The sequence below is a fragment of the Salmo trutta genome, chromosome 27 (assembly GCF_901001165.1).
Source record: "Salmo trutta chromosome 27, fSalTru1.1, whole genome shotgun sequence".
Taxonomy (NCBI): Eukaryota; Metazoa; Chordata; class Actinopteri; order Salmoniformes; family Salmonidae; genus Salmo; species Salmo trutta.
Window position 1 is genome coordinate 4909741 of NC_042983.1, and position 21900 is coordinate 4931640.

At 43.2% G+C, this 21900-nt stretch overlaps 2 protein-coding genes across 7 annotated transcripts in view; one reads left to right on the forward strand and one right to left on the reverse strand.

Moving 5' to 3' along the window:
* Positions 1–257: 257 nt before the first annotated feature.
* Positions 258–4147, reverse strand: fut7 (fucosyltransferase 7). The gene is made up of 3 exons (XM_029716399.1): positions 4129–4147; positions 4013–4054; positions 258–2699 (listed from the first exon to the last, which is right to left on the reverse strand). Exon 3 carries the CDS (start codon positions 2574–2576, stop codon positions 1545–1547), a length of 1032 nt encoding a protein of 343 aa, XP_029572259.1. The 5' UTR covers positions 2577–2699; positions 4013–4054; positions 4129–4147; the 3' UTR covers positions 258–1544.
* Positions 4148–7249: 3102 nt separating this feature from the next.
* abca2 (ATP-binding cassette, sub-family A (ABC1), member 2) overlaps positions 7250–21900 on the forward strand; it is an 80810-nt gene continuing 66159 nt past the window's right edge. For all 6 annotated transcript variants that reach the window (XM_029716400.1, XM_029716402.1, XM_029716403.1 and 3 more), the window contains exon 1: positions 7250–7700. In XM_029716400.1, coding sequence (XP_029572260.1) covers positions 7635–7700 — 66 coding nt within the window. In that variant the 5' untranslated portion in view covers positions 7250–7634. The remainder of the gene's footprint in view (positions 7701–21900) is intronic.

Below are 21900 nucleotides of genomic sequence, written 5' to 3' on the forward strand. Positions count from 1 at the left end.
GAGGGAATAGCTACGCTGTTTGTATTCGGTCATGTTTCCGGTCACCTTGCCCTGATTAAAAGCAGTGGTTCGTGCTTTCAGTTTTGCGCGAATGCTGCCATCAATCCACGGTTTCTGGTTTGGGAATGTTTTAATGTAGTGAAGTAAAAGTAAACCATTTTGAAAATATAAATAGTGAAGTACAGATACCCCAAAAAACTACTTAAGTTGTACTTTAAAGTAGTTTTACTTAAGTACTTTACACCACTGAAGAAATGTAAAAAGCATATCTTTATTGTTTCCATGTTTTATTCCGTTTTTAGACAATCATGACATCTGGTGGCCAGAGCTATATGTGCATAGTGGTCAATTATTGTTCCCTGAATCCATAGATGTTGAGATTATAAAGCAACGTCTCCTCACTATCTGTACCAGAAACTAAGGTTACATCCCAAATGGCACACTATTCCCTATAAATTACACTATGTAGGGAATAGGGTACCATTTGAGATGCAACGTTTGTGTGTGTAATTTTCATTGAAACTAGAAATTCAATAATTGCATCACTATTGGTTATACAGTCACATTAGGTTACAGAGGAGTTTGTTTGAATTGAGTGACATGCAGAACTGTTAATACACAGTAATCTCTCTGAGAGGGATTGCGTAAGTATTGGTACAGGGATTTTGTTAATGGTTTACTATTCTTTTCCAGGGGAAAAGAAACAGGGGTTGACCCAGAAGCACTTGGAGGAGAGACATCCAGGCAGAAATGACTGAGAACGGCCTCAATTGGTGTGATCTGGAAAAACCCTGAACCAAGTGTGATGGAGGACATTCATCAACTGCCTATTCTCCCCATAGGAGACAAGGGCTTAAGTCGAGTAAGTCACGCTAAGGTTGGCAACTTACTTGCATTAGTCATTATGCCTAAATAAAGGGTATGAACTATACTGTAACGTATTATAAGTAGCCAAATACCGAGAGAGAAAAAAATCTATGAAAGCTTACCCTCAATATTACTGCCTGGAAAGACATTGTCTTGTGCCATTACAATTGCATCATGAGCTAGCTAGCCTACACGGTTGTGTCATTTCCTTATTTCAATTTATTTATTGAAGTTTTAAGCAAAATTTTTTACAAAAGTGAAACCTCTCCGAATCCCAAAAAGCCCTTGTTTGTCCCCTGAGCCTTCCCTATCCCTCCCACTTGCCCACCCAGATTTGTCAACCTGATTAGATACAGAAAGAAAATACATACTACTAATAATAACAAAATAAAGTATCTAATATATGAACTAAAAAATGTATTGTGTCAGAAAGCTGGGTGTTAGAGGAATAACTTCCCTCTTTTACAGAAGTTGTGATTTTTCTGTGGTGTTTCTGCATTAGGGACCAAAAGGGAATGTTGTAATGTCATCAAGCTGATGTGAAAGTGGCACACCACCAGAACGGAATGTTTTTCAAGTTTCACTGCAGACTGTTGTTTTGCATGTGAAAATACAATACAAGTTCTTGAACATATTGTAGTACAAAATAACCTTCAGTAGCAAAAGCATCTATGATGTTATCTACTGGCCCATGCCTCCAGATCGTAGTACACCTTGTTACCTGGTAGTCTTTGATAGTTGGCACAGATATTACAGAGCCTCTCTCTCCAGTCGGTGTACATCTTGATTCTATGTGTCTGACGCCACTTGAAGTAACCCTCATAGCGTCCTCTGTCTGTGGCCAGCTGCTGTAGGAAGACAGCCAGCCCCTCTGTGCTATTGAAGTCACTGACATGGATGAACGAGCCTGGTGGCACAAGGGCCTCATAGTTAGCCCGAGAGGGCCCCAGAACCACAGGTACTGCCCCTGCTTGGTAGGCATTCCTCCACAACTTCTCAGTTATGTAGTCCAATGCCACTGAGTTTTCAAAAGCCAGGTAGAAGTTACAGTGGCCAATGATGGGTATCAGACTTTGGTCGGTCAGTGGCCTCTTTGACCAGTGTCCATACACCTCTATGGGAATGTACTTCCTCAGGCTCTGGTAGACTTGACTCCTGGCATGGTCCGGCCTGTAGTTGCTGACCACCCAGCTGGCCAAACAAGCCCTCTTCTTGGGGATCACATAGCTGCTACTGTTACCGTTATGTGGAACCGGAACTATCTTCCCATAGGGCATGGATATGTCAGCGTCGCCTCGGTAGCTCATGGTCCAGTTGAACAGTCCATTGTACTGGGCCAGGTTGCCATTGTGCACCGGGGGCTCAAGGGACAGCCAGAGCCAGCGCTGGGAGACTGACCGGGGGAGGTGGAGAGGCAGGGAAGAGCGGCCGGTCCTCAGCTCATGGTTGTGGAAGACCACCACGTCTGCCTGGGGGAACAGAGAGGTGTTGTCACTGAGGAGGCAGCCTGAGATACCGTACTCGTCGCTGCACACATCTCCCTCCAGGCTGTAGGGACGGCCGAAGGGCCAGTGCCACAGCAGGATGGTGAGGTTCCTGGGTTCGTGTTGATGAGTGATCCCTATCTGAGCCAGCTTCTGGTGGAGCACATAAGAGGAGATGCTGAGGAACATAATGGCTGAGAGGAACAGGGGCATGGAGGCAGTCATCTCTGACCCAGGGGTTGACAGGCAGGCAACAGACTGAATGGTGGAATTGCGGCGTACTTTAGTTTAGTCCAGAATCACACAATCTCCTTGGGGTTGTTACTCAAATAGTGTAATATTTCCTCCCTGGTAAGACAATAAGACAAATTAGTATTCAATAGATTCAAGGGCCCAGTCAAAAGGCTTAGGAAAAGCATACATTTTCTAAGTCTGAATCGGGTCTTTAAAGAATAGGGTTGGAAGAAGCTCTTGGAATTCCTTATAAATACAGACATGAACAATATGGCAGAAGATTCTCTAATGAATGAAAATAGTCACTTTTAGAAAACTGCGTCAGCTCCACTTTCGCCTCTGCAATACCACTTCCTCTCACTTCTTTCTATTTTTTAGATAACCATCCCACTTTCAGTCAGTATTTCACAATCACTGTGACAGTTAAATACATTAAGTACAGCAAATTATTAGTCTTACAGAAGATGGAATTATTCAAGTAATCAGAAAATATTCATATATCACTACAAATGGAAATTATCTCTCTTTTTTCACATAGCCCATGTACATAAAAGCACGTTTTCTGCCTCTTCCATATAGTTTCAAAGGAGATGAAATGACAGTCAGAGGAACAGAAATGGTTTCAGATGGTACCTGCTGAAGTGCTCTAGCTTTGTGCTGATTCATGCGGTGTGAAATATAATGTGTGACGCCTGAATGGCCTCCTGCTGTGTGTGGCTATGTAATGAGATACAATGTATCATGCTGTGCATAACAGGAACATTATTTTTCAGCCTTCCCAGACCCCTGCACTCTTAGAAAAAAGGATTCCAAAAGGGTTATTCAGCTGTCCCCCATAGGAGAACACGTTTTGGTGTTTTTCCAGGGAAAACCCTTTTTGGTTCCACATAGAACCCCTTTGTGTTTTATGTAGAACCCTCTGTGGAAAGGGTTCTACCTGGAACCAAAAATGGTTATTCAAAGGGTTCTCCTATGGGGACAACCAAAGAACCATTTAAGGTTTGAGATAGCTCCTTTTTTTCTAAGAGTGCAGTATTCATAACCATTGCATTCTTCGTGCATAAAGACACATCACGGAGATGTCCCAAAAGGGCCGCAACAACAAACATTTTATCTAATGCATAGATACTCTTTTATTTAGTGTTCACCCTGGTAGTAAACCATGCCGTCACCGGTTCTTTTTTTAAATTTACCCAGATGAGCATCCCATTCCATAGAACCCTTTTAGTAACGCTGGCATTGTTAGATTACTTGTTCGATATTATTGCACTGTCGGAACTAGAAGCACGAGCATTTCGCTACACTCGCATTAACATCTGCTAACCATGTGTATGTGACCAATAAGATTTGATTTGGCAAATAGAGATGTCTCACGACACCAAGGCTCAGTGGTACTTCTCACGACACCAAGGCTCAATTGTACTCACCTGGGTGAGGTCCGAGGTGAATGTCTGTCAGTGTTTGCTGTCCTGTGGAGGTAAGACTCACTGAAGATGACTTTTCTCCTGTGAGATTATATAGTAACGTAGGCAGCGGCACATACCAGTGTGTAGGAAATCCAGCCAACTACATCATCTTTCTGTTCTCTCTCAACATGCACTTACCACAAACCACACCCTTGCTTGTGACTTTATGACAGTCATCTGGATTGTACAGCTGAGCTTTGGTAGGGCACTGTTGTCGTTACTCTAAGAATATATTCATTTTACTCTCATTATTTACGTTTTATATGTACTCATTCAATTGTTGGGAGCATATTTAGTGCTCACAACAACAATCACAATAATGAAAGAGCCCAAAATAAGCGTATTTCAATCATTAGACGGGGGTACAAGCAGAGTTTTTGGTCAACCGGACGTTCTACGAGATCCTAATCAGTAGATCTTAATCGGTTTTCTGCGCTGAATTCATTTCATATGTTCCAGCTTCCCTTTTTTTAAATTTTTTTTTTACTGTATTTGAGCTTTGTTGGATAACTTTTCCCCATGAATAATCTAAGCTGTACGCTCAGAACAATCACTTCAGTTGAGGTCATCCGTAGGCACCAAGGGCGTGACTTCTCGATTACTAAACCACAATGTTTTCGCGTCATTGTTGAAAAAAGGAGAGGAAAGAGGTACCACACCATGACCACAGAATAACGGTTGTATGTGGCCCAATGCCACTTTTCTTGCAGTTGGCTTGCCAGCAATTTACTTCTGAATCTTACAGTGCATTCGGAAAGTATTCAGACCCCTTGACTTTTTCCACACATTGTTACGTTACAGCCTTATTCTAAAATTGATTAAATAAATAAAAATCCTCTGCAATTTACACACAGTGTAAATGATTTACATACAGTGTAAATGATTTACATAAGTATTCAGACCCTTTGCTATGAGACTCGAAATCGAGCTCAGGTGCATCCTGTTTCCATTGATCATCCTTGAGATGTTTCTACAACTTGATTGGAGTCCACCTGTGGTAAATTCAATTGATTGGACATGGTTTGGAAAGGCACACACCTGTCTGTATAAGGTCCCACAGTTGACAGTGCATGTCAGAGCAAAAACCAAGCCATGAGATCGAAGGAATTGTCCGTAGAGCTCCGAGACAGGATTGTGTCGAGGCACAGATCTGGGGAAAGGCACCAAAAAATGTCTGCAGCATTGAAGGTCCCCACGAACACAGTGGCCTCAATCATTCCAAATCAAGTTTGGAACCACCAAGAGTCTTCCTAGAGAAGGGCCTTGGTCAGGGAGGTGACCAAGAACCCGATGGTCACTCTGACAGAGCTCCAGAGTTCCTCTGTGGAGATGGGAGAACCTTCCAGAAGTACAACCATCTCTGGAGCACTCCACCAATCAGGCCTATATGGTAGAGTGGCCAGACGAAAGCCACTCCTCAGTAAAAGCCACATGACAGCTTGCTTGGGGTTTGCCAAAAGGTACCTAAAGACTCTCAGACCATGAGAAACAAGATTCTCTGGTCTGATGAAACCAAGATTCAACTCTTTGGCCTGAATGCCAAGCGTCACGTCTCTAGGAAAACTGGCACCATCCCTATGGTGAAGCATGGTGGTGGCAGCATCATGCTGTGTGGATGTTTTTCAGCGGCAGGAACTGGGGGACTAGTCAGGATCGAGGGAAAGATGAACAGAGCAATGTACAGAGAGATCCTTGATGAAAACCTGCTCCAGAGCACTCAGGACCTCAGACTGGGGCGAAGGTTCACCTTCCAACAGGACAGTGACCCTAGGCACACAGCCAATACAATGAAGAGTGGCTTCGGGACAAGTCTCTGAATGTCCTTGAGTGACCCAGCCAGAGCCCGGACTTGAACCCAATCAAACATCTCTGGAGAGACCTGAAAATAGCTGTGCGGTGCTCCTCATCTAACCTGACAGAGCTTGAGATTATTTGCAGAGAAGAATGTGAGAAACTCCCCAAATACAGGTGTGCCAAGCTTGTAGCGTCATACCCAAGAAGACTCGAGGCTGTAATCTCTGCCAAAGTTGCTTCAACAAAGTACAGAGTAAAGGGTCTAAATACTATGTAAATGTGATATTTCAGTATTTTATTATAATTTTTTGCAAACAATTCCAAAAAACAGTTTTTGCTTTGTCATTATGGGGTATTGTGTGTAGATTGATAAGGGGGACAAACTATTTAATACATTTTACAATAAGGCTGAAACTTAACAAAATGTGGAAAAAGTCAAGGGGCTGAATACTTTCCAAATGCACTGTATCTGTTCAAACACAGCCCTGCCTAGTTTCTCTCCTGTTGTAGACCAGGTCCCGCCCGTGACCAGGACCTCAGTTTGGCTACTGTGCAAGAGCTGTCTGATTTAAACTGATAATTGTACCAAAATGGAAGGCTTGAAAAGGGCTATCATTTAAATCGTGTTTTATCCACTCACACCTTCGCAATAATACACCACTGAGGAGCATTTCCTTATGCTTTTATACATTTATCACACCCCTACTTTCCCCTGCTAACAAGTAGAACACTACTGTCGTGCCACTACTGTCGTGCCCCAATTGGAACCCTATTCTCTATGTAGCACACTATATAAAGGAAAAGGATAACTATCATAGCAGTAACAATTTATAAAAAGACCACTAGATGGCATCGGAAGTAAAGAATTTGCTTTGGCCAGATATATTCTTAAGGAACAGGTAAATAAATATATCATCCTCGAGTGGTAGAAGTGAATTGATATGAACACAATATTTTGTTTAAGATTTGACTAGAAAACTTATTTGGGTCCTCCCAGACCCCTAGTATTTAGAACCACTGCATAAAGACATGTCACAAAGATGCTCAGTCTGTCTCCATTTTTGTATAATCTCTCTCTGCACACAAACACACACACACACACACACACATACAGAGTGACACATGAGTGCATGACTAAACATTTGAGAAAGCAATGGTCATAACAAATATTTTGTAAGGAAGAACAACATTTAGAGAGATCTAGAATTCTACAACTCAGATTTGGGAACTCTGAGAGACTGTCTACACTGAAATGACTAGGTTAAAATTCTAGGTTAAAATAGGTTAAAATTTTACATAGACTACTAGGTTTTGGCTGGAAGAACTTTGTGTTTCAAAGAATAGAATCGAGATTACAGTGGGAGAAGAGGTCTCCGCCCACTAGACCGCACGACGGTGATATTTCTCCCTATACCCACGGTGCTCGGTTCATTCTAACGCATTGCATAAGCACGGTTTCCATTGGATGCTTCTGTATTTTTCCGCGGATGGTGATTGCATACAGAATTCCAGCCTGGCTTGCCGCTGAAATACAGCTAGTCACATTTAGCCATCAGTGGAGGAAAACAGTAATCTGGTCTATAGTTGAGAGAGAGAGAGATAGAGAGCGAGAGGTAAAATGGGCAAATAAGCCTATATCAAGTCTGTATAGCTTGTCCAACAGAAATGTATCTAAATTGCCATTTTAATACATCGGAATGGTTCGTAATCCATATCCAAAAATCCACCACTATATGGCAACTTAATTAACGGTGTCATAATTTAACCATTAAACCGCGAGCCTGTGAAAATGGGATTCCTCCACCAGCTACATCTTCTGTTGTGGAAGAATGTGTCTTTGAAGAGGAGAGGACCGGTAAGGAAACATTTTCGTTGATATTCATAGATGATAATTAGAATGGAGACGCTTGGAAATGTGGGCCTTCTTTAGCTTGTGCGCTCGCCGGATGTCAGCGCGAGACTCGACAGGCGTCGGTCTACAATAGAATTCGGTTGCTGCAGCTGCATTGCATGTATTTCAGGCTGGCATGATATTCAGAGCCATCATCATGTATCGACTGAACATTTAGCACCTCGTCCCTTTATTATCAATACATCTCATTCGCTGATATGTTTGTGAAATTGTAGGCCAATTTGCGCTGCCGTAGTTTCCAAGATGTTTAGATGTGGTGGTGTAGCACCGGGTTTTACTTGTCGTACACACAGAACCACTTGGTGTTGCACCGGGTTTTACTTGCCGTGCACATAGAACTGAACAGGTTGTTGTGTTTCAACAAACAACAATTAATATTAGCTCATGCGCCTCAGTACATCAATCAATGTGGTAGGGAAGAAGATGTAAACACACATTTAATAAACTTTTTTAAATGCAAGTCATTCTGTTATCGTGAAAATGTATCATGATATGCATCTTGAAATGATAATAGATTACATTTAAATAACTAAATGGTATTCATATAAAACAAATGCATAAGTATAGCGTAACCAATTGCTTGTATGCATCTATTTGGGTCTTTTGGATTAAACACCAGCCTCAAGTGTAGCCTAGGCTACCTGACAGACAACGACAGTAAAGACAGGACACTGAGAATGGGGACAGCTGGTGCTCAGTCTAACATCTTGGGAGGGGCACTTTCACAGAGGGGGCAGGTGCTCTGGCACCTATCTGTGCATATCCCAGCAAAAATAAGATGCTCTGAGGTAGCTCTCCCTTCAGATAGGATAATAGAGAGAAAGGACCAGAATCCAAGGATTTTCGCAGCTCTGGCTCATTTTAATGTAATAGTACGTGTATGTCTGTGTTCTGGCGAACACGACTCGTCTACACGTTTTTTAAACACTGGTCTACACATTGTTTTCTAAAACCGCACAGTGGAACAAACGACACTACTTTCTTAGAAAGCTCCCCATCAGTAGCACGTGCACGTGTTAGGCTACACAGTGTTACACGCTTATGTCAGATTAGTAAAGCTGCAGCAGCACCTAAAAGACCCTGAGCAGTAATCTAACTGTTCTATAACTACAGATACAGAATAACATATTATTAAGTTATAACCTGTTATGATATGATTATTAGTATGTAAACCCGGACTTAATGGGATTGAATGAACTCTTACGTAACTCTAATTAGATGGTGCCTTTCCCATTCATTTGAAATTTGGGCCTGAATATCAAATCAAATCAAATTTTATTTGTCACATGCACCGAATATAACCTTACTGTGAAATGCTTACTTACAAGCCCTTAACCAACAATGCGGTTTTAAGAAAATAAAACTGGCCGTGCGGTAGCAGAGAGAACAGTCCATGACTTAGGTGTCTGGAGTCTTTGACAATTTTTTGGGCCTTCCTCTGACACCGCCTAGTGTATAGGTCCTGGATGGCAGGAACCATGATAGTTTGTTGGTGATGAGGACACCAAGAAATTTCAAGCTTTCGACCTGCTCCAGTACAGCCTCGTTGACGTGAATGGGGGCATGTTCTGCCCTCCTTTTGCTGTAGTCCACGATCAGCTCCTTTGTCTTGCTCACGTTGAGGGAGAGGTTGTTGTCCTGGCACCACACTGCCAGGTCTCTGAGCCCCTCCCTATAGGCTGTCTCATCGTTGTCGGTGATTAGGCCTACCACCTTTGTGTCGTCAGCAAACTTAATGATGGTGTTGGAGTTGTGCTTGGCGAACAGGGAGTACAGGAGGGAGGGGACTAAGCACGCACCCCCGAGGGCCTCCCGTGTTGAGGATCAGCGTGGCAGATGTGTGGTTGCCTGCCCTTGCCACCTGGTGGCGGCCCATCAGGAAGTCCAGGATGCAGCTGCAGAGGGAGGTGTTTAGTCCCAGGGTCCTTAGCTTAGTGATGGGCTTTGTGGACACTATGGTGTTGAACGCTGAGCTGTAGTCAGTGAACAGCATTTTCATATAGGTGCTTCTTTTGTCCAGGTGGGAAAGGGCAGTGTGAAGTGCAATTGGGATTACATCATCTGTGGATCTGTTGGGGCAGTATGCGAATTGGAATGGGTCTAGGGTTTCCGGGATGATGGTGTTGATGTGAGCCATGACCAGCCTTTCAAAGTACTTCATGGCTACTGACGTGAGTGCTATGGGCGGTAGTCATTTAGGTAGGTTACCTTCGCGTTCTTGGGCACGGGGACTATGGGGGTCTCCATGAAATATGTAGGTATTGCAGACTGGGTCGGGGAGAGGTTGAAACTGTCAATGAAGACTCTTGCCAGTTGGTATGCACATGCTCTGTGTACACATCCTGGTAATCCTTCTGGCCTCGCGACCTTGTGAATGTTGACCTGTTTAAAGATCTTGCTCACATCGGCTATGGAGAGTGTGATCACACAGTCGTCCGGAACAGCTGGTGCTCTCATGCATGCTTCAGTGTTGCTTGCCTCGAAGCGAGCATAAAATGCATTTAGCCCATCTGGTAGGCTCGCGTCACTGTGCAGCTCACAACTGGGTTTCCCTTTGTAGTCTGTAATAGCTTGCAAGCCCTGCCACATCTGATGTGCGTCAGAGCCGGTGTAGTAGGATTCATTCTTAGTCCTGTATTGACACCTTGCTTGGATGGTTCATCTGAGGGAATAGCAGGATTTCTTATAAGCGTCCGGATTAGTATCCCGCTCCTTGAAGCGGCAGCTCTAGCCTTTAGCTCAGTGCGGATGTTGCCTATAATCCATGGCTTCTGGTTGGGATATGTACTTACGGTCAACTTATTGATGAAGCCAGTGACTGAGGTGGTATTCAAGCTCAATGCCATTGGATGAATCCCAGAACAATGCTTATAATGTATGGTGCCTAGTTTGTAGACAGCACCTGACAAACTTTGGAGTGAACCCCTTTAATGTACAGTGTAAAGTACCTACTTTAAAACCTAATGACCTAAAGGACTGTTTTTAGTTAATCAGTCAACAGGGCCTATTTATAGTAGTCTGTAGAGAGCACAATCTATTTCCATGCATTTTGGAGCCTTTCCATTTACATCAGTGGGGGTTTTGCGTAAAGATCTTTATAGTTCACATCTACCCTTTTCCATTAAAAGGAGGCTCCGGACACATTTGTTTTGTTGTTCCTAAAGATGCTTAGTTTTATCCATCATCCATCATAGCCTAATGTCTTTGCCAACCGTGTCCTTTTTTTGTGCTATTTTTGTCTTTGGTTCCCCTTCAGAGATTACACACAGAATCTGTCTCAAATGGCACCCTATTCCCTTTATAGTGCACAAGGTTTTGACCAGAGGGCCCTGTTCATGCACTACAGTACTGCACTACATAGAGAATAAGGTGAAATTTAGGACACAGCCTCAATAAAGACGTCAGATAGATTCCCTGGAGTACACTAGGGTTGCCACAGAGTAATAATAGTAACAGCCACGTCATCTGTAGGTTTATCATCATGCAGCCCAGCGCTGGGCCTGCAGGGGCTCAGGAAGATGTCTATAGCATTAGCCTAGTGGATTGATGGGTTCTAGGATGGGGCTAGTCAGCATTTGTCAGGACCAGTGGCATGCTTTGGTCTATGTTTTAATGAGCGAGTCCTGCCATTGTATAGAAATTGGAAACTCTGTGGCTGTGACCGACTCTATTCCCGGGGCCCATAGGGCTCTGGTCAAAAGTATTGCACTATATAGGGAATAACATGTTGCCATTTGTGAGTATCCACTACATTTGTGAGTGCACGTTTGACATTTTATGAACAGACCAATGTTTGTGAGGAGAGTTGATCATTTACAACTTTTTACTGTGCTTTCGAAAGAGCCTACTGTACCGGAAATGTCTTTATTTGCATAGCAACCAACTGACGCCACGGTGTGAAGACCATGGTTCATTGTTTTGTTTTCTGCCTGACAGTCCGTGCCACACAGAAAAACTTTGTGATTATTTCCAAGGCAAAACAATGTCTGTCGAGGCGTAATGCAAATATCACTAAATAACCTAACTTCATCCCTTTGTTGTTTTGTACCTTTAGCTCCTCTTCCTGTCTGTCAATAACTCCCTGTCACTGCTCCTGCTTTGCAGACATGTTTCTGTTGGAGAGAGAGAGAGAGAGAGAGAGAGAGAGAGAGAGAGAGAGAGAGAGGGGTCAAAGCTGAGAGAGAGAGTGCGAGAGAGAGAGAGTGCGAGAGAGAGAGTGCGAGAGAGAGAGAGTGCGAGAGAGAGAGAGTGCGAGAGAGAGAGAGTGCGAGAGAGAGAGAGGGGTCAAAGCTGAGAGAGAGTGAGCAAGAGAGAGAGGGTGGTCAAACCCCTCTCTGTCCCACTGCACTCTCTTAGCTCACCACTAGCCTGCCTAGTGCAGCAGCAGCATCAGCATCAGCACTCATGACCTAGTTCTCCCAGTCAGGCACTCAGCGTCCGTGAATGATTGGCTGACTGAGGGCCATGCCGCGGCGGGCAGAGCTGGCTGGGTAACAGAGACAGAGAGGGAAAGGGAGAGAGAGATGGGAGGGAGGTAAAAGGGGGAGAAAGATTGAAACGGAGAAAGAGAGAAGGTGACAACTACAGAGGAGTGAGTCAAACTGGCAAGCCAATAAATTATACATGATATCTGTAAACTCTAATGGACTAGCACTGCAGTAGCTCATAGATGTTGGGGATGTTAGACACAAGCTATCTCTGTATGCTGATCTCACAGCAGGGACAGGACTCAGACAGGAGAGAGATGGAAATGGAGGTCAGTCTGGAGGGGCTGCACACAGATTTCTCACTTTGTAGTAGAGGGTTACTACTACAGTACTGTACGAGCCTAATGTGTACTACTCTAATCCATTATCCCTCACTAATAGTGAGAGCTCATGAATGATGTCGTCAATGAGTCGTGACTAGAGCCTTAAGAATTATATGGCCCAACCTGCAGTGGCTGATATGTAGGGTATGCAATTTGCGTATGAGGATATACATTTTTATGAATGTCTGACTGAGTTTACTTCAGCCCCTGACTGAAACCGGTACCAAGAATGAAACTCTCAAAATTATATTACAAATGTTTTATTACATTTTTTACGAGTGCTAATACATGCTTAGTTTGTTTTGATTTATTGCCTCTTTCTTTGTATAATTAAGGTGACAGAAACAGTTTCAATATTGAATTGGGCATAGAATATATTCAACAAGTAAGAAAAGATAATCTGCAAGCCTTTGGATAACTTTTTTTTACGAAAGGGGATTTGAATATTCCTGGATGTTCCAATTGGATGAATATCCAATAACTTGAGGATTTTGATTGACAGGTTATTCAATTTGAATATTACAGTTCAGTACCTGATTAATTCAGTTGTTACTCCAGCCCGAGGCATGCATTTGATGTTTTCTATCATGTTTAACAGCCTTTTGAGTTTCATCATTTTAAGGATTTAGAAAAAAAGGATTGACTTGGGACCAGTTGTCTTTAGAAGTATGACAGAACTTCCTGTAGTTTGATGCTGTTTGGCACTGTAATAAATATGTTTTATGACACACAGCATAATAAACACACACAGAGATGGCTTGGCCTTCCATACAGTACCTATTTTATTAGCTCACAGTCACACCTGGCATGGTCCATGCAGGCCCTCTCTAGGACTAGATGTTGGGTTAACCCAAGCCTGACACACACTAGCCTGGTACCATACTGTGCTGCAGCTCTTCTATTGTTTTCATGCACAAAGAGTTGGCTACAAGATACAGTAGCCACAGCCCCCCCCCCCCCCCCCACATATTCCAAATTCCCATTCAGTTCCATCTGGATTCTCACTGGTCTAGCCTAGACTCCCAGCCTGGTAGGAGTGGTGGTGGCAATGGTGGTGGTGGCAGTCTTGCTGGTGGTTGTGGTGGCAGTGTTGGTGTTAATGGTGATGGTGGCAGTTCTGGTGGTGGTGGTAGTCTTGGTGGTGATGGTGGCAGTGTTGGTGGTAGTGGTGGTGATGGCAGTCTTGGTGGTGTTGGTGGTAGTGGTGGCAGTCTTGGTGGTAGTGGTGGCAGTGGTGACAGTGTTGGTGGTGGTGGCAGTTTTGGTGGTGTTGGTCTTGGTTGCTGTGTTGGTGGTTGCAGTCTTGGTGGTGGTGGTACTGTTGATGGTAGTGGTGGCTGGTGGTGTCAGTCTTAGTGGTAGTGGTAGCAGTCTTGGTGGTGGTGCTGGTAGCAGTGTAGGTGGCAGTGATGTGTGGTGAGGTCTGAGGCCAAGTAGGCACTTTCTATTGAGACATTTAATGTCCCAAAAAAAGTTGCAGTTCTAGCCTACTGTCCAATGAGGCCTATTCACTCACAATGACCAATGTGCGTTTCGAGTGCTCTGTATCTCAAGCCATATCAAATATCTTTGTCACGGTTGTCGTCGGTGAATGAGGACCAAAATGCAGCAGGTACGTGTATGCTCATTTTTTTAGATTTATTAGCTTTCAAAATAACACTCCAAAACAAACAAACCACGAAAACGAACGAACAACAAAACAGTCTGGCAAAGCCTAGGGCTGAACACAGAACAATCACCCACAAATCACAAACACAAACACACCCTTATATATGGGACTCTCAATCAAAGGCAGATAGACAACACCTGCCTTCAACTGAGAGTCCCAACCCCAATTAACCAACATAGAAACACACTCACCAGATTAGACATAGAAATACATAAACATAGACTATAAACCAAAACCCCGGAAATACTAAATCAACCCCCCTTTGAACAAACACACCACCCTGAACCACATAAAACAAATACCCTCTGTCACGCCCTGACCAAACTACAAAACAATTAACCTTATATACTGGCCAGGACGTGACAATCTTTCAAAATAGTTGCTATTGAGCTCCTAATTGAGAGTTGAGAAATAAAAAGTTTACTTACAGAAAGCTGAGAACATCCTCTTTCCATCTGTGACAACAAGATAGTTGTGTTTTCAAAGGAATTTGATTTTTTATGTTATACAATCAGAACACTTTTCTTTCTCCCAGAGCATTTTTTCCCCCCCGGGAAAGGAGAGAGTGACTCTCTCGACACAGCAGCGGTCCCCAGCAAAACAGGTACAGGGGCACACAGGCAGACACTTTCATTGCTTGAATCAAGAGGATAATGTACTTTACTGTTTGACCAAATCATAGTTTTAGCCTCCTAAAGAATAGGACGTTTTTAGTGAGGTGAATGAATGTGCATCCCGCAACAATGCGACCAATGTTTTTTTTTACTCACACAGCCAAGAGAAAGGGTCATAAAATGCAACTAAATGGTCGCAAAATGCGACTAAATTGTCGCAGTCTAGATGTCACGTCCTGACCAGTAAAGGGGTTATTTGTTATTGTAGTTTGGTCAGGACGTGGCAGGGGGTGTTTGTTTAGAGTGTTTCGGGGTTTGTTGGGCTATGTTATTATGTAAGAGGGGTGTTTGTTTAGAGTGTTCCGGGGTTTTTGGTCTAAATCTGCCATAGTAGAATGGTGAGGGCGTGGCAGGGGGGGTCGTTTTGTGTGTTTTGGGGTTTGTTTGTTTCCAGGGAAATGTGTTCTAGTTTTCATTTTCCCATGTTTCGTTTTCCAGGTTTGGCCGAGAATGGTTTCCAATCAGAGGCAGGTGTCTTTCGTTGTCTCTGATTGGAAGCCATACTTAGGCAGCCTGTTTTCCTTTGGGTTTTGTGGGTGGTTGTATTTCGTATCGTCGTTGTCCTTGCGGAACTGTTGTTTGGCGTTTGTTTATTTTGTTCAAGTGTTCTCTCATAATAAAAGAAGATGAGCACTCAACACACTGCGCCTTGGTCCAATCCTTTCGACGCAAGTGACAGTCATGTTTTACCTTTATAGACATCTTGAATTTTCTGATGTAAAACTAATAATGTGAAAGGTAACCGTCTCCCAGGACTGTGTCTCAACTGGCACCCTATTCCCTACATAGTGCACTACTTCACGAGAGTCCTATGGGCCCTGGTCAAAGTGCACTATATAGGAAATAGAGTGCCATTTGGGATGTATTACAGGCCATTAGTAAATGCGCCCTCTCTTCTAGTTTGTTGTAAAAGGCAGATTTTTATTCTCCAGAAGGGTTTTAGTTCCAAGTAATAGGAAGTGTCCTGTATGCCGAAGTGCCTAAGTGAACATCTCGCTAAATGTTGTCTGTTAGATGGATATGACTTTGGGTGACAGGAGAAGGATAGTTTGTTTGTTCTATGTGTCTTCTGTGTCCAACAGCCTCTCTTCTTAGGATTGATGGCTCAGCCAGCAGAACGTCTTGTTCACTGTCTGTCTGGTAAAAGGAAGCAGAGAGGAGCTTGTTTGCAAAATTCATGTTGTCTTGTCTGTCTAATGGGGAGTGGAGCGGAGTGGAAAAAAGGGCTGAGTAGGAGTGTAGAGAATAGGAGGGGGGGTGGGAGAGGAGATGAGAGGAAAGTAGAGGAGATGAGAGGTGGGGAAAGGACGGGAGGGGGGAGGATCAGGATTTAGGCAGACGCTGCAGTAGAGTAGCTACTCATCTTTGTCATATAACCTGTGGAGTCTATTGTTCATTTCTCCCGGTGATAACACAAGCCTTAGTCTGGTATTCACATTGCTTTGTGCTTTAGCCAACCTCTCCATTGCTCGGTAGTGGAGTTGGCTAACAGCCGCACATAGGTTTCCCCACAGGCTCTTTTCCAAATGATGAATATTCTCCACATTTCCCTTTGAGCTGCAGCAGTGCTGTTGTTTGGTAAATCATGCGGGCCTTTAGGTTGTGGATCTTGTAGTCTTGTGTAAGCAGTGGAGAGAAGGCCAGTGTACAGTATTTGTATTTGTATTTATTATGGATCCCCATTAGTAGCAGCTACTCTTCCTGGGGTCCAGCAAAATTAAGGCAGTTTCACAACACAGATTTCACAACACACTGTGTGCCCTCAGGCCCCTACTCCACCACTACCACATATCTACAGTACAAAATCCATGTATATGTGTGTGTGTATAGTGCGCATGTTATTGTATGTTTGTGTATGCATGTGTCTGTGCCTATGTTTGTGCTGCTTCACAGTCCCCGCTGTTCCATAAGGTGTATTTTATCTGTTTTTTAAATCAAATTTTACTGCTTGCATCAGTTACTTGATGTGGAATAGAGTTTCATGTAGTCATGGCTGTATGTAGCACTGTGCGCCTCCCATAGTCTGTTCTGGACTTGGGGACTGTGAAGAGACCTCTTGTGCCATGTCTTGTGGGATATGCATGGGTGTCCGAGCTGTGCGACAGCAGATCAAACAGACAGCTCGGTGCATTCAACATGTCAATACCTCTCATTAAAAACAAGTAGTGATGAAGTCAATCTCTCCTCCACTTTGAGCCAGGAGAGGTTGACATGCATATTATTAGTATTACATCCAAGGGCCAGTCGTGCTGCCCTGTTCTGAGCCAATTGCAACTTTCCAATTCCAACTTTCCTTTTTTGTGGCACCTGACCACACGACTGAACAGTAGTCCAAGTGCGATAAAACCAGGGCCTGTAGGACCTGCCTAGTTCATAGTTTAAGGAGGTAGAGTAGCGCTTTATTATTGATATACTTCTCCCCATCTTAGCAACTGTTATATCAATATGTTTTGACCATGACAGTTTAAAATCCAGGGTTAGTTCAAGCAGTTTATTCACCTCAACTTGTTCAATTTCTACATGATTTATTACAAGATTTAGTTGAGGTTTAAGGTTTAGTGAATGATTTGTCCCAAATACAATGCTTTTAGTTTTAGAAATATTTAGGACTAACTTATTCCTTGCTACCCACTCTGAAACTAACTGCAACTCTTTGTTAAGTGTTGCAGTCATTTCAGTCGCTGTAGTAGCTGACATGTATAGAGTTGAGTCATCCGCATACATAGAAACTCTGGCTTTACTCAAAGCCAGTGGCATGTCATTAGTAAATATTTAAAAAAGTAATGGGCCTAGACAGCTGCCCTGGGGAATTCCTGATTCTACCTGGATTATGTTGGAAAGGCTTCCATTAAAAACACCCTGTGTTCTGTTAGACAGGTAACTCTTTATCCACAATATTGCAGGGAGTGTAAAGCCATAGCACATACATTTTTCCAGCAGCAGACTATGATCAATAATGTCAAAAGCCTCACTGAAGTCTAACAAAATAGCCACCACAATCTTTATATCATCAATCATCAGTCATAATGTGTAAGTGCTGTGCTTGTTGAATATCCTTCCCTATAAGCATGCTGAAAGTTTGTTGTCAATTTGTTTACTATAAAATAGCATTGTATCTGGTCAAAGTTTACTGAGGGTTGGTAACAGGCTGATTGGTTGGCTATTTGAGTGAGTAAAGGGGGCTTTACTATTCTAGTGTAGCAGAATGACATTTGCTTCCCTCCTAGCCTGGGGTCACACACATTCTTGTAGGCTTAAATTTAAAATATGGCCAATAGGAGTGGCAATATCGTCCGCTATTATCCTCAGTAATTTTCCATCCAAGTTGTCAGACCCGGGTGGATTGTCATTGTTGATAGACACCAATCATTTTCTCACTTCTTCTACACTCACTTTAGGGAATGCTAAACTACAATGCTTGTCTTTCATAATTTGGTCAGATATACTTGGATGTGTAGTGTCAGTTTATGTTGCTGGCATGGCATGCCTAAGTTTGCTAATCTTGCCAATGAAAAGTAGTTGGCAATATCAGTTGGTTTTGTGATGAATGAGCCATCTGATTAAATGAATGAAGGAGCTGAGTTTGCCTTTTTTCACAAAATTTCATTTAAAGTACTCCAAAGCTTTTTACTATCATTCTTTATGTCATTTATCTTTGTTTCGTAGTGTAGTTCCGTCTTCTTTTTATTCAGTTTAGTATCGATTTCTCAATTTGCAGTATGTTTGCCAATCGGTTGGGCAGTCAGATTTATTTACCATTCCTTTTGCCTCATCCTTCTCAACTATACCATCTTTCAATTCCTCATGAATCCATGGGGATTTAACAGTTATTACAGTCATTTTCCTAATGGGTGCATGCTTAATTGTAACTGGAATAAGCAATTTCATAAATGTGTGAAGTGCAGTGTCTGTTTGCTCCTCTTTACACACCACAGACCACAAACAAATATTCTTTACACCAACAACATAGGAATCACTACAAAACTTCTTGAATGACCTCTTATACACTATATTAGGCCCAGCCTTTGGAACTTTGGTTTTCCTAGATATGGCTTCTATACTGTGATCACTACATCCGATAGATTTGGATACTGCTTTCAAACAAATCTCTGCAACATTAGTAAAGATATGATCAATACATGTTGATGATTTCATTCCTGTACTGTTTGTAATTACCCTGGTAGGTTGATTGATTACCTGAACCAGGTTGCAGGCAGTAGTTACAGTTTGAAGCTTTCTCTTGAGTGGGCAGCCTGATGAAAGCCAGTCAATATTTAAATCACCCAGAAAGTAAACCTCTCTATTAACCTCACATAGCATTTCACACATGTTATCCAGATACTGACTGTTAGCACTTGGTTGTCTGTAACAGCTTTCCACCAGAATGGGCTTTAGGTGAGGCAGATGAACCTGCAGCCATATTACCTCAACAGTATTTAACATGAGATCCTCTCTAATCTTTGCAGGAATGTGGTTCTGAATATATACAGCAACACCTCCACCATTGGTATTTCTATATTTTCTGTAAATGTTATAACCTTGTATTGCTACCAATGTATCATCAAAGGTATTATCTAAGTGAGTTTCAGAGATAGTCAGAATATGAATGTTATCTGTTACTATTACATTATTGATTTCATTAACCTTATTTCTTAAGCTAAATATGTTAACCTGGGCTATTTTGAGCACTTTTCTTCTGGTATGCTTAGTTGTTTTTATTGCTTTACTCAGAAGCTTAGCAACAATAGATGTGCTCATGTTCTTTATCCTTGTGCAGGGTGAGCTGCACACAGTGGACTTCCTCCCAGGGCACACCGGCTCAGTGCTAACAGTATAAATCGGGTTTGTAGGCACATGATTACTGCATACAATAGCTGTAGGATCAGCAGAGGCATTCAGAGCAGTTAGAGGGACATAAATTATGTTACTTATATTGTGTCTACCGACACCCCTGGTGTAATGTACATTTGCTGAAGCATTATGACTACACTGCGTCACAATGGTAGGGATTAGCGGAGCTGGGTTTGGGTCATTGTTAAGTCATTGTCTCAACGCAGCCTTATAGTGCTGTGAAAGGATCCAGGAACCCAAATGATTTGGGTGGATCCCATCCTTCTTATAAAACGCATTTTGTTTCCAAAAGGTATCCAAATTGTCAGCAAACGTTACACCCATTGAGCTGCAATAATCACGTAGCCAGTTGTGAAGAGAAAGAATCCTGCTTAAGCGTTCAATGCCACTATTAAGAGGGGGCACAGGGCCAGATATGATGGGTCTTTTGTTATTGTTTAGCAGAGAGTCAATCAGCTGTTTAAAATCCAGTTTCAACTGTTCAGCGCTGCCCTTCATAATGTCATTAAAACCCACATGGACTATGATGGAATCGATTTCCATGTCCTGGCGTAGTACATTCGGGAGCAGCTTAGTAATGTCATTTACTCTTGCTCCTGGATAGGACATTGTTTTTGCACCAAGAACGGTCACATTTCTTACCACGGAGCTGCCCAAAATCACAGCTGGTGAGAAGGATGAGGAAATCCGCCCACTCCCACGCTTCACAGGATTCAGGCCTCCGACAGATGGAAAAGCCCCGCTCGATCCAGAGCAGGGACGGAAGGTTGCCGTCGTCGACTTCGAAATCGTAATAGTAGGCACTGTGGCCGCAGACACAGGCACCTACAGCGACGAGGGTGCAGGAAGAACAGGCTCCAGGACGGCAAAACTATTTATTGTTTGTATCCCCCCCTGGCCTCTCGTTGGGAGTGTAGACTGCTTTGCGGGAGGTCGCTGTCTTCGGCTTCCATGACTCGTAACATGCGACCATCGTTGATTGCCTTTTTCCTCATGCTGTGCTCCTTCAACTCCGCTATCAGATGGGAGAGCTCCGGGCAACACCAGCCAGTCGGATAACGACAAACTACAAGGCGGAGATGCATACAACAAGCGTGAACGCCATCCAGCCACCGGCGTAGAAAATGTAAACATTCCATTCTGCGTTTTCCCCAGTTTCTTACGTAGGCTGGCGACCTGCATGATCAAGGAAGCCACCTCAAGCCTTGGCAAGTAAACCATTTCCGCATTGGAACTCTGAGTGATCCGGTTTGTCCAGAAACAAAGCCTAATAGATACAGCTCCTACAGCGCTGGAAGCATTGATTTATTTCTCCAGACAAAGAGGGCTCCATTGCAAAACTCATCTGGTACCAACTTTGCTAGCTTGATGGCTAGCAGCTTAGCGTCTCTGTCAAGCAGTCTTCAACCTGTCTGTTAAGTGGGATTCTGGGACAAGAAATGCCGGTCCGAGCTGTTAAAGCTTACCGCGTCGCGGAATCCACGCAAAAACAAGTTCTGTATTCGTATTTAATGAATAGCGGATTTGTTTTAATAAATAATAACAAACCAAGTGTTTTCCAGCATACAATGTTCAGCTGCGCACTGTGATGCTTGTAGAAGGTCCACTTCAAGTTGCTCACTCTTCTCCACTGCACTGTGCTGCTTGTTGAAGAGGAGTGCTCTGCTCAGGCACTTAGATGAAGGCTGTGCCAAGTGCAGAAGGAGGGAGGAAGGGATGGAAGGAAGGAAGGAGGGAAAGAGGGGGGGAATGTTAATGATTGATACTGTCGTCTTGGATCCCAATTAATCATTTAAACTTCCGCCCAGAAACTTTGTGTGTGTGTGTGTGACAGTGTGTGTGCATGTGTGTGTGTCTGCGAGAAAGACGTGTGTGTGTGTGACTCTACTGGGGTGAATGTGAGGACAGGAGAGCTTTTCTGTCTACTTTGGCATATATTATCCAAAGCTGATTAGTACATTATTTAGAGTGTATGTATGCTTGAGGAAAACAAAGTCACCATTTAGGAAATTGTATTTATTGAGGGTGGTCTTATTCCCTGGCTTACTGAAGAAGATAGAGGTTTACTGAAGGAGAGAGAGGGAAAGGGAGATTAGACAGCTATGGTTAGAGAGAAAGCCTGCTGTCTCAGGTGGCCAT